Here is a 14,847-nt window from a genome sequence, read left to right as displayed (position 1 = left end):
CATGGTACTGGAGGCTCTAAAATAGTAAAATCAGATTACATCAGCTCTGAACAATGACAATTATCTAGACATTCTAGATTCTCCTGTTTGATCGGAAGATTCTATTAGGGAACCACCCTTGTAGATTTGTCCGAGCAAGCCGAAGAACACTTGAACGGAGAAAATCCATGGACAATCCATGAGGAGTGGCAGACGTGTAAAAGTTATCATGGATGCTGATCACAGTTAGGGAGGCTAGGGTTGAGAGGGACGGGCAAATAGGACTAACGAGATTACAATAACTCAAGCTAAGAACTCGGAGATTCGGAAGAGATTTAGAAAGATCATCGCACCAATCATCTGCGCTGCTAGACATATCCACTCCGTCCAGGTAGAGCTCTCTCAGATTATTTAGGTTGCCAACAAGGTTCTGAAAATTGGGTTCCTGCAGCCATAGCCAACTAGTGGTGTCAGGGATGTTGGTACTATAGCCATCAAGAGAGTCCTCTGGAGCGGCATAATACAGAACGGAAAGATCCAAGGAGATCAGTTTGGCAAGTTTCCCGATGGCAATAGGTATTTGGCCATGAAACCCTGACTTGGAGAGATTGAGGTGGGAGAGCAAGGAGAGCCTCTCAAAGCCACTTGCTGGTAGACTGTACTGGCCAAAATAGTTCGTGCTAAGGTCAAGTCGTTGCAGTGAGCTGAGGTTGAAGATTGCAGGGTCAAGACCAGGACTATACAAGCCACGTCCATTGAGTTCCAAAGCAGTGACATGGCCCGAGGTATTGCTACAGCCGATACCTTCCCAAAGACAACAGTCGGTGCCATCCTGCCATGACTCAAGGGGGCTGGGGTAATCGAAGAATGAGAAGGATTTCTTTAGTTGGAGGAGGCTTGCAGCCTGGTCTGGATGGCATCGAGGAGTTAGGTTACCGTCACCATGGGCGCCGGAGGTGATTGCCAGTGCGGAGAAGAGTGCAAGGAAGTGTAGTAGCAGTAGCACCCAGTCCATCAAAGCCATTGGCCAAAGTCCAAACATGGCAGTGTAGAAGTTTTCTTGTCTCTTTGAGAGAACAGGCAGGAGCATTGCCAGGCTTTATAGAGAACAACAAACGGAAAATAGAAACAATAGGCCCATAGATTCTAGTGTAGTGACAGATTAATTCAAGTTTTTTGCCGGTCTTCTCTCAAGCTGTCCCAATAATGCACTGGTCCGAAGGAAAGCTCCAGTGAAGCAAGACTTCCACTATAGCTGCTAGACTACCACTCAGAGTGGACAGAGACTATATATTCGGAGGAGGATGGAGCTTGTTTCACGGTCGAAGTGGCACTAGACCATGACTTGTGTGAGTACTAGCAACTAGCATCTCTTGTTGCAGAGGCAGATTGCAGCACCCAGCACGTTGCTGCAACTAGAAATATCATTCACTGATACATGACGCAGCAAGAGACGAAAGCTCCATCGAGCAAGAAAAAGGTATCCTTTGATTGACGCACACGAAGGGAAGCTCAGGCAAGTTGTACGCGTGCAGTGTCCCGTGCATTGTGCAGGGACCACAATTCTCGGGTGTTGACGGAACACTAGTCTCTGTATCTGTTCAGTGGGTTGGACTTTTCTCGTCATTAGTGAGACTGCTATTTTTCAGGAAATTGAGCTACCAAATCAAGCAGACACCACTTACAAACGAAGGTTGGAACTGGATAATAATGATTCGGCGGATCAGGCGAGGCGTTGGGACTGCGGGCCATTCAGACAGGCCAGCACACAGTTCACAGCTCTTTGATAACACACTTAGACACAGTTCACAGCTCTGTTTCAACAAAGCTAGTTTTATCTCCGTCAAGATCCGACGGATAGAGCAATAACGACTCTCTAATATGTCTGATTGCATCCATACTTTGCATGTCACGACAGTGCCTCAATCTTTTCAAGAAAACAGTACCTGACACAAGAAACGAATCACAGCAGCACGTTTATGTTCCAGAACACGTCGGCACATGATAGAAATACACATAACATTTGAGTTATAAAACCAGGAATACAGCATGGAACATCAAAAATAAACACAGCATCCTTCCAGTAAAGCATATGCTTTGTAGGAGTACTTGGAAGTAATCTCCAGTAAAAGCTTGCACATAAACTTGACCAGATGTAATAGGGTAAAGTATTACTATGTAAGTCCCTGTAACTCTGCCTATGACACCCACCCATACGAACACAAGAAACACATAGGGCAGACATTACCATAGTATTCCTAGCACGTTTACACGAGGCTAGTGCATCTAGGCAAAACTATCCCAGATACAGATAACTTGCCAACTAGGTTCTGGGTGTAGTTGTCTTCATACATTAGAACACTGCAAACATGAGTGTCAATTATTACTAATCCACACTTATAGTACTTCACTTTCAAAATCTACGGAAGACGCTTCAATACCTCCTGTATGTATAACTTCTGTTGCAAAGCATGCTTGCATCTGAAAGAAGTCAAGTTCGCAAAGCTTTCGCAGATTTAACGAACCATTCGCCGATCAGGCCCCAGCTCACCAGAATAGAAGCTGCAAATCCAATCCCGAAGCCAAGCCCGACGAAGAGGAACAAGAAAACATCGATATGAGAAGAATCATCCACATGTGCTGTAGCAGGTGAAATGCCACATGGACTGGACAATGGCGGTCCACACAGACCAAAATTGCCTTCAAATGAACTGTTTTCAAATGTAGAGAACTGGCGTGCTTGTGGTATCTTCCCCACCAAATGGTTGCTGGACAGGTTCAGCGTGCCAAGAAAGGTGAGATCTGTCAATTCTTGTGGAATATCCCCTGAGAGCTGGTTGCAAGAAAGGTCCAGTGACTCTAGATCAGTCATGCCGCCAAGCTGGGATGGAATTTTTCCCGTGAAGGCATTGTGTGACATGTTCAGTAGATGCAATGAAATAAGCTGTCCAGCTGATTCGGGAATGGAACCTTCCAGCATATTGTTAGACAAGTCAATAGCTGTTAAGGTAGTCAAGATCCTTTCAAATGTTACAAACGACCCCTTGTATGTTATGACAACAGAATCTCGATAGAACCCTGATACGTTATGAGCAAGGACAATATCCCCTGTCCTGTTGAACTTGGCTATCATTGATTTAAATAGCCTAAACCATTCTGAACTCAAATTACCGGAGAAGTTATTTGAGGCGAGATCAATAATTTGCAAGCTAGAAAAGGACTCCTTGGATTGGTGATCCCCAGCAAGCTGGTCACTTATGGAACCGTAGAAGTGATTGGATCTCAAGACAAGGACGCGAAGATTTGGAAGCCTCCCCAGCCAAGATGGAAAAGTGTCTACAACTTTATTATTTCCCAAATCAAGAACCTCCAAGTAAGTACAGTTATAGAGTGCTCTAGGAAGCTGACCTTGAACCTTATTGCCATTCAAATCTATTGTCTGTAGACCACATCCATGTGTAATATTGGAAGGCAATGTCCCCTGGAATTGATTCTCCCTCAAATTTAACACAACCATACGGCCTTCCAATAGACAATGTGGTATTTGTCCTCTGAAACTATTATGTGATAGGTCAAGGATTTCCAGTGATCTTGAATCACAAACTGAATGTGGTATATGTCCATTGATACTGTTGTTGGACATACTGATATATCTGGTATGGCTGAGATACAAAGTGAAGTTTGGAAGGATCGAAGAGAAATTATTGTGTGAGTAATCCAAAATATCTGCTGATGAGTTGGGCATAGGAATCTGTCCCTGAAGCCTATTGGAACTAAGATCAAGAACTTCTAGGGACCAACTGAAAGGAAGAACTTGTGAAGTAAGTTGCATACCGGTGAATAGGTTGTGCGAAAGATTTAAATGTAAAAGGCTACTGCTCCATCTCTCCCATATCAACTTTGGTATATCCCCGCTGATTTTATTGCAAGAAAGGTCCAAGTGAAACACACCATTAAGATGTGTTAAAATACTAGGAATTTTAGTTATATTGCAACATGCAACACCCAACTCTTTAAGTCCAGAGAGATAGGACGAAGAGTTATTTCCTTCATTATCTGTAATAGAGAGCTTGTTGTGTGAAAGACTCAAAATAGCAAGATTTCTTAACCTCGAAAACGATGAAAGATACACTGAACCTACAAAGTTGTTCCCATCAATACGTAGAACAACCAAACTTGTGAGTTCGAAGAATGACTTGGGAAACTGTCCTGCCAATTTGTTTCTGCTCAAGAACACTGACACCAAGCATGAAGATGCCGCGTCGAACTCTTCGATGTGACCAGAAAATTCGTTCCAACCAAGATTCAAGCCGCGTAATTTTGGAAGAGCGAAAATAGCTGCTGGAATTTCCCCTGCGAAAAGAGTGGAAAATATGATAAAAGTTATTATTGTCCTTGTGCAATTCAAACGGTATATATCCAAGAGAACCGAACACAAGAACAAGAATTGGCAAGCTCCTATTTATCAACAAACTCTAATTATTCAAATATGAAATTGGTCCGCCCATTCACTGCTGTACCATTTTGAATGTCCATCCACCAAACCTGAAGGTAATGTTCTGCTAATTTCTGACATGGCACCGTGCATCAACCCACATCAGGCCTGGATCATCTTGAGCCTCATATGGTAAGAGTTGTCATACAAGAGGGAAAGCCTCAGTCATAGGTTTTGGCAGTCATCCCCATCGGTGGAGTGAGCTGGGTGTGTAGGGAGAAACAATAGCTTCTTAGTTGGTGGGGTCAGGTCGAATGGGATTCACACCATATGATTCGATAGTGTTGGGTGAATGTGATAGTTTGATGCTAAGAGCGAAAAAATATTTCTCAAATCATGTATCCCACCATCTAGAATGGGATGGTATTCAGGAAAAATATAAAATAAATTATTAAACAGGTATACTTATACATAAGGGGATGGCAATGTCATACGACTATTAATATATAAGGTTTTAAAACATTTCCCTCACTATTGTAGTGTACCAATACTCGCCACTTATACACTTTAATATATAGATTTGTTTGAGCTGTTTGTTTTCTTGTGCTTGGCATTTTTTTCACTATTTGGTGGCTTCCAAGAAATACAAAACATAATACAGTAGTAATTGAATTTGCATAATGTAATCTTACCGCTCAGATAATTAGCATACAGACTCAATTCTGCCAGTTGAGTTAAATTGCCAATTGAACTTGGTATTCTCCCAGAAATGCTCCCGAGTTCAACTACTAGTTGTGTCAGTTCTTTGAGTTGCCCAATCGCATAAGGTATTGGCCCAGGAAAATGACTTAATAAAATAACCATGCTTTTCAAGTTAGTGAGGTTGCCAACTGCAGATGGTATTGCCCCAGCAAACTCGCAATTAATGATAGTCAGCCTTTTCAAATTTTTGAGATGACCGATTGCTGCCGGCATAGGCCCACAAGCTTCACAACTCTCCATGTACAAGCTTCTTAAATCTGTGAGGTTGCCTATTGAAGATGTCATTGAACCATGTAATTTGCAGTCAGACATACCAAGGTCTTGTAAATCCCTGAGATTACCAATTGCAGATAGTATTTGCCTAGGGAGGTCACAATCAAACATCGTCAAGCTTACCAAACCGTTGAGGTTTGCAATGGATGAAGGCATTATCAAAGAGAAGTCGCATCCAAAGAGTGTCAAGCGCTTCAAGTTTTTTAGGTTTCGAATCCATGAAAGAATTGATCCCAAGTCTCTTTTAGAGTTGATCTGATTGATTTCCAATTGGCGTACAGAACCAAGTAGACCAAATGAAGAGAGAAAATCCAACGACAGAAATTTCCCACCAAGACCTAACTCCTTCAGTGACTTCAGATTGCTGGAAGAAGTTCGTTTATCATAGAAAAAGTTTGTGCCCTCTAGCCTCAAAGTCTCTAGAGAATTTGCATGAGAAAATTTTGGGAAGTATCCCGAGAGATCCGGATTGAAGGACAAATCGAGGACCCTAAGGTTTTTTAGCTCAAAGAATCTCTGAGGGAACAACCCCTTAAGGCTCATATTAGAGAGTTGAAGCACTCTTAAATTGAGAAAATCCGCGAAGAACTCTGGAACTGGACCAGCAGGAAAATTGTTCGATCCGAGGTTGATCGCAACGAGAGAACTGAGGCTCGACAGGGAACTATCAATAGCACTGTTCAGCCTGCATCGCCTCAAGCTAAGAACCTGAAGACGAGGAACATATCTTGCAAGAGATTTTCCCCACCCTTCTCCACTGCTAGACATCATATACACTTCATCAAGGTAGAGCTCTCTTAGATTGCTGAGGTTTGCTATCAGGGTCTGAAAATTGGGTTCCTGCAGAGTGTTAGCACTGTATATTGCAGTGGTAATATCATCACCAGGGGAAACTGAACGACTTGAAAGATCCAAAGAAACAAGATTTATGAGTCTGCTGATGCCTATAGGTATCTGGCCACTCAAGCATGAATTGGAGAGGTTGAGGTGAGTTAGCAAGGCGAGCCTGTCAAACTCTCCAGCAGTGCTGCTGTAGCTATAACCCCTTAAACAGTTCATGCTTAGATCAAGTCGCTGAAGAGATTCGAGGCTGAAGAGCGCAGGATCGAAACCATAACTGTGTAGTCCATAACCATTGAGGTCAAGTACAGTGACAAGACCAGAAGAAGCGTCGCAGCTAACACCCTCCCAGAAACAGCAATCAGTGCCAATTTGCCAAGAAGGAAGGATAGTAGCGGTGAATTGCGCATACAAGAAGGACTGCTTCAATTGGAGGAGCGCGGCAGCCTGGTCTGGATGGCACCACAGTGTGAGGTTACCATCACTGTGAGCGCTGGAGGTGGCTAGCAATGGGAGTTGTGCAAGAAAGAGTAACAGCGCCCAACGAATGGAAGCCATTAGTCTAACAAGAGTTCTGAATCTGCAACATGTCATCGGGCGGCCAAACGGAGAAAGATATAGGTTGTTCAATCCAATGATGCAAGGCTTGTACTGTACCTGGTAGACCAGTTGCATGCTGTCGCGACCCTTGTAGATATTATTTTTCCGTTGGACAGACACCACCATCAGACAGCGATATCAGATAAAATCAAGTTTTCCTTGGAGCTACTAGTCAATGTTAACTTATTTTAGTGAAACTGTGCGAAGGAGGATGGCACTCGGTTTACTGTCCCAATGGCGATAGATTATGACCTGTGAGAAGCTACAAGTCAAGCACCAAGCGCCATCTAGTGTTGCGGGTTAATTGCAGCACTACCACCAGTTGAAAAGGGGGGGAAAATGCAGAAACAACACCTCACACCATTTGAAAAGGAAAAAAAAATGCAGAAACAACACCTACACCATTTGAAAAGGAAAAAATTGCACAAACAACACCTAGCTGCAAGTAAAAATACCGTTGACTGACGCTGCATGTAGCAAACCAGGACAGCTCTGGCAAGCAAGGTTTTTTTTTCATTATATATGTGTTTCATGGATGATGGATTATGCCGAGTCGCCCTTGTTGGATTACGCAAAATTGGGGCTGTAATTTTAACTGAGCTATTCAGGCCAGGCGCACTATTATAGTATCACATTCAGCATTTCCGATAGCTTCAAATTGGTTTAATTTCAAGTTTCAAAAAAAATGGTGAAATTTCGATTTGTCCTCGTCTAATCTAACCATTCAAAGGGGAGACAAGCGCAGATGGAATTGATGGATTAACAACATTTCGTCCTACACTTTGGGACTGAAAAAAGCTACTAGAACGGAGGAGCACAGGCCGGTCGAACGATACCTGCGGCGAAGCAGCACAAGAAGAGAGCAGCAGCCGAATCGACCCACGCCGCGACCGGCGACCTGCCTGGGTCGGCGAATAGATCATGGTTAAGCTCGGCTCAGCTCCCCGGCGGAGGCGCATTCACCCGCCTCGGGGCTTCCTCCTCGTAACACCGGTCAGGCATCGCGGAAGCAGCGGCGTCTGCTAAGATGGACAAAAGCCCGGGCGGCGGCGACGGTGGCAAGGAAGTGCGGTGAGCTGGGACGGCGGACCGCTCGGGAGAAGGACACCCGGAGCGGGCCGAACGGAGAAGCGGCCTTCCGGGCACTGTTTGATGGGCTTTGAGTTGGCACCCGAGCAGGCCGAGAGGAGAATGGGCCTCCTCTGGGCTTTCAGTTTCCACACGTAGCGCGCACGTAACCTACCGTTCTAGAGAGAAGAAAACTCGCCGCTCGCTGGCGCCGTTCTGCTGCCGCCGATTCGATTCGCCACGGCTGCTTCCCCTTCCACCCGGCACCAAGCTGAGCGCCTCTAGCCTTCGGGTTCTCCGGTCCGCGCACCGCCGCTTCGCCGCCATGGCGGTGGAGGCGCAGCAGCAGGGCATCGTGCTCACGGAGCTTGAGCAGCGGATCTTCGACCGCCTCCTCGGCGCCGTCGACCGCTACTGCCCCGGCACCCAGCTCCGCGTCGCAGGCGGATGGGTCAGAGACAAGGTGATCGCCTTTTCTTTTCTTTCCTTTTCTTAATGCAGGGGATCATTAAAAGTTCTTTCTAGAAGACGAACCGTACAAGTATCGAAATCTATATATGATTGGGCTGAGAAAATAAAAATCGTTGGACCTAACTTGCAGTTTATGAAATGATTTCTATCTACTACTAGGTGGTTTCGTGACTTAACCCTTGCTTTGGCATGTTCTCGGCAGCTACTGGGGGAAGAGTCTGACGACATCGACATCGCGCTTGATAACAACATGACGGGCCAAGATTTCTGTCGCCAGGTGAACAAGTACTTGGAGTGGATAGGCGAGGAGCAGAAAACAGTTTGTGTTAGCCAACGGTATGCAATCTGTATTGCGCTAATAACTCTGACAAGTAATCGTACTGCTGCCATGTCATCAATGGCCGACATTTGAGATTAACCCTTTATATCCATAAACTTTACACCTTCATACAGTACATTCAAATTTTGTTTAATTGATTTTAAACTGAGGCATGAAAGGCCGGTATCTGATCCAAGCAGAGTAGTATCCATATGCTCCTAAGCGTACCATACTTTGTTGCATTAACAAGTGCATTAAAACTCATTTTGTCGTGAATTTGTGAAATATTATAGTTTCTTGCAGCAATCCTGATAAATCTAAGCACTTGGAGACTGCGAAGATGAAAATCTGTGAAGTCTCGATTGATTTTGTCAACTTGCGGTCCGAAACATATGCTGAAAACAGTCGTATTCCCATCGTGGTATGAGCACCTCTTTGCATACCCATTTTGTTGCCCTTGCTGTTATGTATTTCTTAGAGACTCTTCTCACAATGTTAAAAGGGGCATTTTGTAGGGTTCAATATGTGCAAACTTATTTTTTTGCACGCTTCAGATTTCCATCCCTCCTTCCCTTTCATTGCTTTCTAAGGTTGTTACAACCAGTTTAGCGCTATGCTTTTTTTGACGAGCAGGAGAATTGTGAAGCCAAAGTTGATGCACTCCGCAGGGACCTGACAATCAATAGGTAATATCAGTTGCCATGTTCCAATGAGATTATTTTTTATTTAGAGTTATGCTTTCATTGCTACATGGTATTCTCTGAAATTTGAATTTCGACAGCTTATTCTATAATATCACAACTAAATCATTGGAAGATTTGACTGGAAGAGGTGACTTTAGTCGTTATTACAGGTTTATAAATTCGTGTGACCAGTTTTTAAGTTCACGCTTCTACATAATCATAATTGATCCTGTACTCTATGAAGGTCATCAAGATCTGAAAAATGGCCTCATTGCTACTCCTTCACCTGCCAAAGCTACATTCCTGGATGATCCCCTCCGGGTTCTTCGAGCGATCCGATTTGGTACATTCAAACATCATGTGATTGATCTTGCATAACTATTGCGATATTTATTTGATTTTTATGATACTATTATCTAAACTATTAATATTATGGAAGAGCATAAGTTGACTTTCTATCCTTTGATAATATATGACATGTAAAGTATGCTACTGGGGTAAGGGAAATGCACTTTGGCTCATAGGAGCATATGCTCCCATTATGTGAATCCACATTTCAAAGTGTCAAAAAATTCTAAACTAAATTTTTACATGTACATCTAGACATTTTATGTTGGTACACAAGTTTTCAAAAAAAACTAAAAATAATTGTGGCTCCTGTAAAAAAGACAAGTTTTGATGCTATAACACGACTACGTACAGGATATTTTTTTGTCTTTTTTATACACGCCATATAAAATGTTGTTTCTCCACGAAAATTTGTGCACTAACATAGAATGTCAAGATGTACACCAACAAATTTATATCAGAATTTTTTAACATTTTTAAAATTGTTTTTTAATTATTTTATATAATGAGAGCATTTGCTCCTATGAGCCAAATTGCCACCTCCACTGGGGTAACCTATTCTTTAAACTAAATAAAAATATTTCTCTAGTTTGTAAGTCAAAAATATTTTATGTGGGTTCATAAGTAGTCAATTCATTGTTCATTTAATTGTGAAGATGTGCATATGCCTGATCTAGTCATGAATTAAATAGTGGAGTAGTGACTTCGAACATTTATTTTTGTTTGATGTGCTAATATTTATCTTTCGCAGCTGCTAGATTCAGCTTTACATTAGCTGAAGATTTGAGAAAAGCTGCTTCTGATGAAGAGGTGAAATCGGGTCTTCGTACCAAGATTAGCAGAGAACGTATTGGTATTGAGGTTTGATTTCTACACTTATTGCTAATCCATGTTTCCATATGTCCCAAATTTATACAATTGTAAAATGTGCAGGTTGACCATATGATGTCAGGCAAAGATCCGGTTAATGCAATGTGCTACATCCGTGATTTGGGATTATTTTACGTTGTTTTTGAATTTCCTGAGAAACCGGATCCTCTAGTTCTTGACAAAAATGATTGGTATGTCCTTGCTCTGATATATAATTGTTCTATGTTTTGAGTACTCTCTCCGTTCACAATTAGTTTGCGTTTTGGGTTTAGTCAAAGTCAAACTTTGTAACGTTTGACGAAATATTTAGGAGAAAATATCAACATCTAGTATGTAAAATCTATAGAATGATTATAGTCATAAATTATATTTTCATATTATATGTATTTGGTGTTATGGTTGATATTTTTTCTATAGTTTTGGTCAAACTTAATAAATGTTGACTTTGACTAAATCTAGATCCATAAGTGAGAAAAAATGGAGGGAGTATATGCAACTATGTCTCACACATTTGCACTTCTTACAATTCTTACAATGTAACAGTATGCACTGTTGTTTTTTATTTTCATTCACATATTTAGTTCAATTCCATCACATCTCGTATCTTCTGTTATGCAGGCTATGTGTTTCACATATTGAAGAGGCATGGAATCTTGTACAATTGATTGGCTGCTCTGTGTTCAGAGGTGGTTCTGGTTCCAAGTCGCAGGTCTGATTTTTTAAGCACACCCTGAAATTCCTTAATATGGCATGATTTATATGTGTTCTTCTTTGGGGATGGTTTTAAAATTCATGTAGTCATGATGGAACTTTTATTTTTTGATGTAGTAGTCATGATGGAACTTATATAAATGCACTGCAGATAATTAACAGAAACCAACAATATCCTGATTCTTTTCTATAAATTAATTGTGTTGGATTTATTTTTAGTAACACTAAATTAGGGCATGCACATATATTTTTTGGAGCTGGTTGAACCATCATGGTTTCGAATACAAATACAGGTCCTCCATTGTTCCAATACCTATTTGTCAATTGACTAAGTCTTATATCTTATTACACGTAGTATTGTTACTCCGGAGATATGCAATACTAAGATTCTCACTACAGTTTCATCCTACTATTAGAAAATACAATGATGCTCTATGTTATGCTTACAAGAAACGAGATTTACTTCCAATCAATTTCCTCTTGTTTTCCGACTAAGATTTACGATGGTGTTTAGGCTGAACAGAGAAGGCTTTGCTTGTATAGTGCACTATTTTATCCGGTCCGAAATATGGTGTACATGGTAAAAAAATCAAAAAAGGTAACATCTAACTCATGCAATCTCCAAACTTATTTGATGCAAATAGTAAATATGTAAGGAGGCGAGCTCAAACTTGCTTGTAAGTCGACTGACCTGAGAGAGCAGCCCTGGTGCATCAGGCCATAGTTTTTTCTTTGTATAAATACTACTCCCTCCATTCAGAAATAAGTGTACACACTAAAACCTGTCTACATACATGCCAGTGTAAACAAATCTGTAGACAAAAAATGCAACACTTATTTCTGAACGGAGGGAATATATACTACTAGTAAATCATCTTTACCCTTTTCTAATTCAGAAACCTTAATTGCTTAAGCATGCAAAAATTTCTATTATTATGTACTTAGGTTATGTTGAATTGTTCTCTAGAGAATACTTGATGTACCGTGGCCACATTTCTTCAGTAGTAAGATGAAGCTAGAAATTAGTTGCTTTAGTTAAGCGAATTTGGTGGGTTCTTTATGATGCAGAAACTGGAAAGTCATTTACGATGAAAGATTACATTGTCAATAATTTTGGGTACATCTGTAATCATAATTTGTATTCTACTTCCTAAGGAGGTGAAAAGGCGCCTTCGGTCATCTGATGTTTGCATTCTTAGATATCTAGATTCATTCAAGTATAATGTCCACTGCACCTCGTAGAGCATTCACAGCTCACCAACTTACGTTGTCCAGTAAAACGTTTGCTGATTGTTACTCAATGCAGTCACATACTCACATGATTACTACCTAGCATAAGATCCATCACACTGTTTAGCTTGATTACATTGCTGGACTCTTGTCAGAAACTTGCTGTGGCAGTTAGTTTGTGGCCATCCAAAATCAGACCAGATTTGAATATTCAGTTGTTAATTTTGGGTACATGTACCCATTCCTGAAGTTTAAGAAATTGTATTTAGCATGCTTCAAATTGTATGGTCTTTCGGTCCAGTTTTCCTTATTAACTGGACCAATTTCCCTCTTCTATAATGCATTGCGGGAGCTCCCTGCCTTCTGACGAGGTTCTGTCAGAAAATATTTCAGAGCTGGTTAGCGACGAAGCATGTTATTTGTCCATGAAATTGTTGTTCTTCTTTCGACTTCCTATAATTATGGTTGAGGCCTATAGGCTCTAGCAAACCACTCTTGGACGTGGGCAAGTTTATTAGTAAACTAGAAAGCTCCTTAATCGGCACTTTCTGATTCCTCTGTTGTTTATCAACAACTAATCTATCAAGGTTGTTGCACCATATGCAGGTTTCTATTGTTAGCTATATTATTGGGAATTCTCTAAAGTTCGAAGCTGATGCTAAAACGGTACAGTTTCTGAGCAGGCCCCCGCAGCATTTGGTTCTGAATATTCTACATCTTGGGTTTCTAATTTCTCATGATTTTTCTGTCTTCATAAGATTCTTAACGTGCATACTGCAAGTGAAAAGTTTTCGGAGTTAATTCTTGTCCTCGAGTCAAACGGAAATGTGGAAACTTTTAGAGAGAAGCTGAATGATGAATATCTTGAGATACCAACAGACATGGTAAATCGTGTTTTGGCAGGTTGGCGCTTAACATGCTTGTTCTAAAATTTGAACATTCTTAATATTGAAGGGTTCTCTATAATCCCATTTTTATGATGCCGAATTCTTCATTTGTTTTTTTGCCATATGGATTTAACTTGTTAGAATATCAGTTGGTAGTTCATTCATGGCATTCTACGACACCAAAATTTTGTGACAGTGTAAGCATTTCAGGACTTGTATTATATGAGATAAAGGAGCTTTGGCGTGTGGCACTGTTGATATCCACTCTGTCGTATCTACAAGTTGGTTCCTTCAGCCAGGCTGAGCTACAAAGAAGGAAAGAGAAATATGTGAGAGTTGAGCGCTGGATAACTGACCTTGGTAAAGAACTTAACTGATGGTCGGAGAGTTATTTTCAGTCTCTTGTGTATATAGTTAACGTGATTGTGAGATTTTCTTATAACCGCCCGTCTAAAATTCATGTATGTGGTCTGCTGTTCTTGTTTTTACCTTTGTATTCGGTTCTTCAGGTCTTGAAGGTATATGGTACAAATTGAAAAACCCGCTGCTAGATGGGCATGACATTCAGAGAGTTTTGCAGATTCCAAAAGGCCGCTTGGTTGGAAACTGGGTACATGCTGATGTTTCTCTACCTTTGTAAGCGATCAATCACGTTGTTCTATTTCTCGATGTCATTAACACAGGATTTATTTTTCCTCCCAGTTACACAGGGAACTGAAGTGGCAGCTCGCGCATCCCCGGGGCACCAAGGAGGAGTGTGAGCAGTGGATGAAGCAGTCGCTGCTTCCCAAACGCCAGAAAGTAGAAAAGTAGAGTGCAACAGGAGGGAATTGTTATCAATTTTGGAGCGTAGATATTTTGAGGATTTAGAGTAGGTCGCAAACTTGCACTCGACTGCGTGTATAGTTTATCCTGATTGCTTGACGGACCTTAATCTTGGCTGGTTTTTCACCAACCCGATAATTTACTTGTTGAGCAAATTTTGCTAAACCTGTTCTTGGGGCAGGATTGCACAACCACATACGAAGGTGGCTCCTGAGAAGTCAGAACTGGGAAGAAAGCACAGGGCTGACAGCATGTGTAGCAACAAGCCACAAAAAGTCAAGCTGAAAGTCTAGTGCTTAGAGAAATTGTTAATGATAATTTTAATGTGCATTGGTATTTTGTTTTTACTGCAATTGTTGAAAGTTCCGAAATTGTTCTCTCGGATAGGCAATACAAATGGGCCAATTGCAGGGAAGTATCCACGTATAAGAGCATCTCTAACAGGCTCGCTATCCTGCGCCCGCGCTATAATAACCGCCGGTATGTAGTGTTCGGAGTTTGCTCCTCTAGTAGGCGCGCTATCCGCGATGGTGCTGTAAAAAATTT

General features: G+C 41.5%; 2 protein-coding genes and 1 pseudogene across 2 annotated transcripts; 1 reads left to right on the top strand and 2 right to left on the bottom strand.

Moving 5' to 3' along the window:
• Positions 1-104: 104 nt before the first annotated feature.
• Positions 105-1,003, bottom strand: LOC124659230 (annotated as a pseudogene).
• A 1,339-nt stretch (positions 1,004-2,342) lies between these two features.
• Positions 2,343-6,898, bottom strand: LOC124668669 (receptor like protein 28-like). Its single transcript, XM_047205767.1, has 2 exons — positions 5,107-6,898; positions 2,343-4,332 (listed from the first exon to the last, which is right to left on the bottom strand). The coding sequence occupies exons 1-2, from the start codon at positions 6,881-6,883 to the stop codon at positions 2,471-2,473; spliced, it is 3,639 nt and encodes a 1,212-aa protein (XP_047061723.1). The 5' UTR covers positions 6,884-6,898; the 3' UTR covers positions 2,343-2,470.
• Positions 6,899-8,282: 1,384 nt separating this feature from the next.
• Positions 8,283-14,531, top strand: LOC124664285 (CCA tRNA nucleotidyltransferase, mitochondrial-like). Its single transcript, XM_047201836.1, has 15 exons — positions 8,283-8,420; positions 8,631-8,764; positions 9,051-9,168; positions 9,381-9,433; positions 9,529-9,578; positions 9,675-9,773; positions 10,530-10,639; positions 10,712-10,839; positions 11,267-11,357; positions 11,874-11,957; positions 13,196-13,255; positions 13,348-13,492; positions 13,687-13,836; positions 13,986-14,086; positions 14,179-14,531. Exons 1-15 carry the CDS (start codon positions 8,283-8,285, stop codon positions 14,287-14,289), a joined length of 1,572 nt encoding a protein of 523 aa, XP_047057792.1. The 3' UTR covers positions 14,290-14,531.
• Positions 14,532-14,847: the final 316 nt, after the last annotated feature.

Source organism: Lolium rigidum, chromosome 6, assembly GCF_022539505.1.
Source record: "Lolium rigidum isolate FL_2022 chromosome 6, APGP_CSIRO_Lrig_0.1, whole genome shotgun sequence".
In the NCBI taxonomy this organism is placed as follows: Eukaryota; Viridiplantae; Streptophyta; class Magnoliopsida; order Poales; family Poaceae; genus Lolium; species Lolium rigidum.
This window is presented reverse-complemented; position numbering and strand designations above follow the sequence as displayed.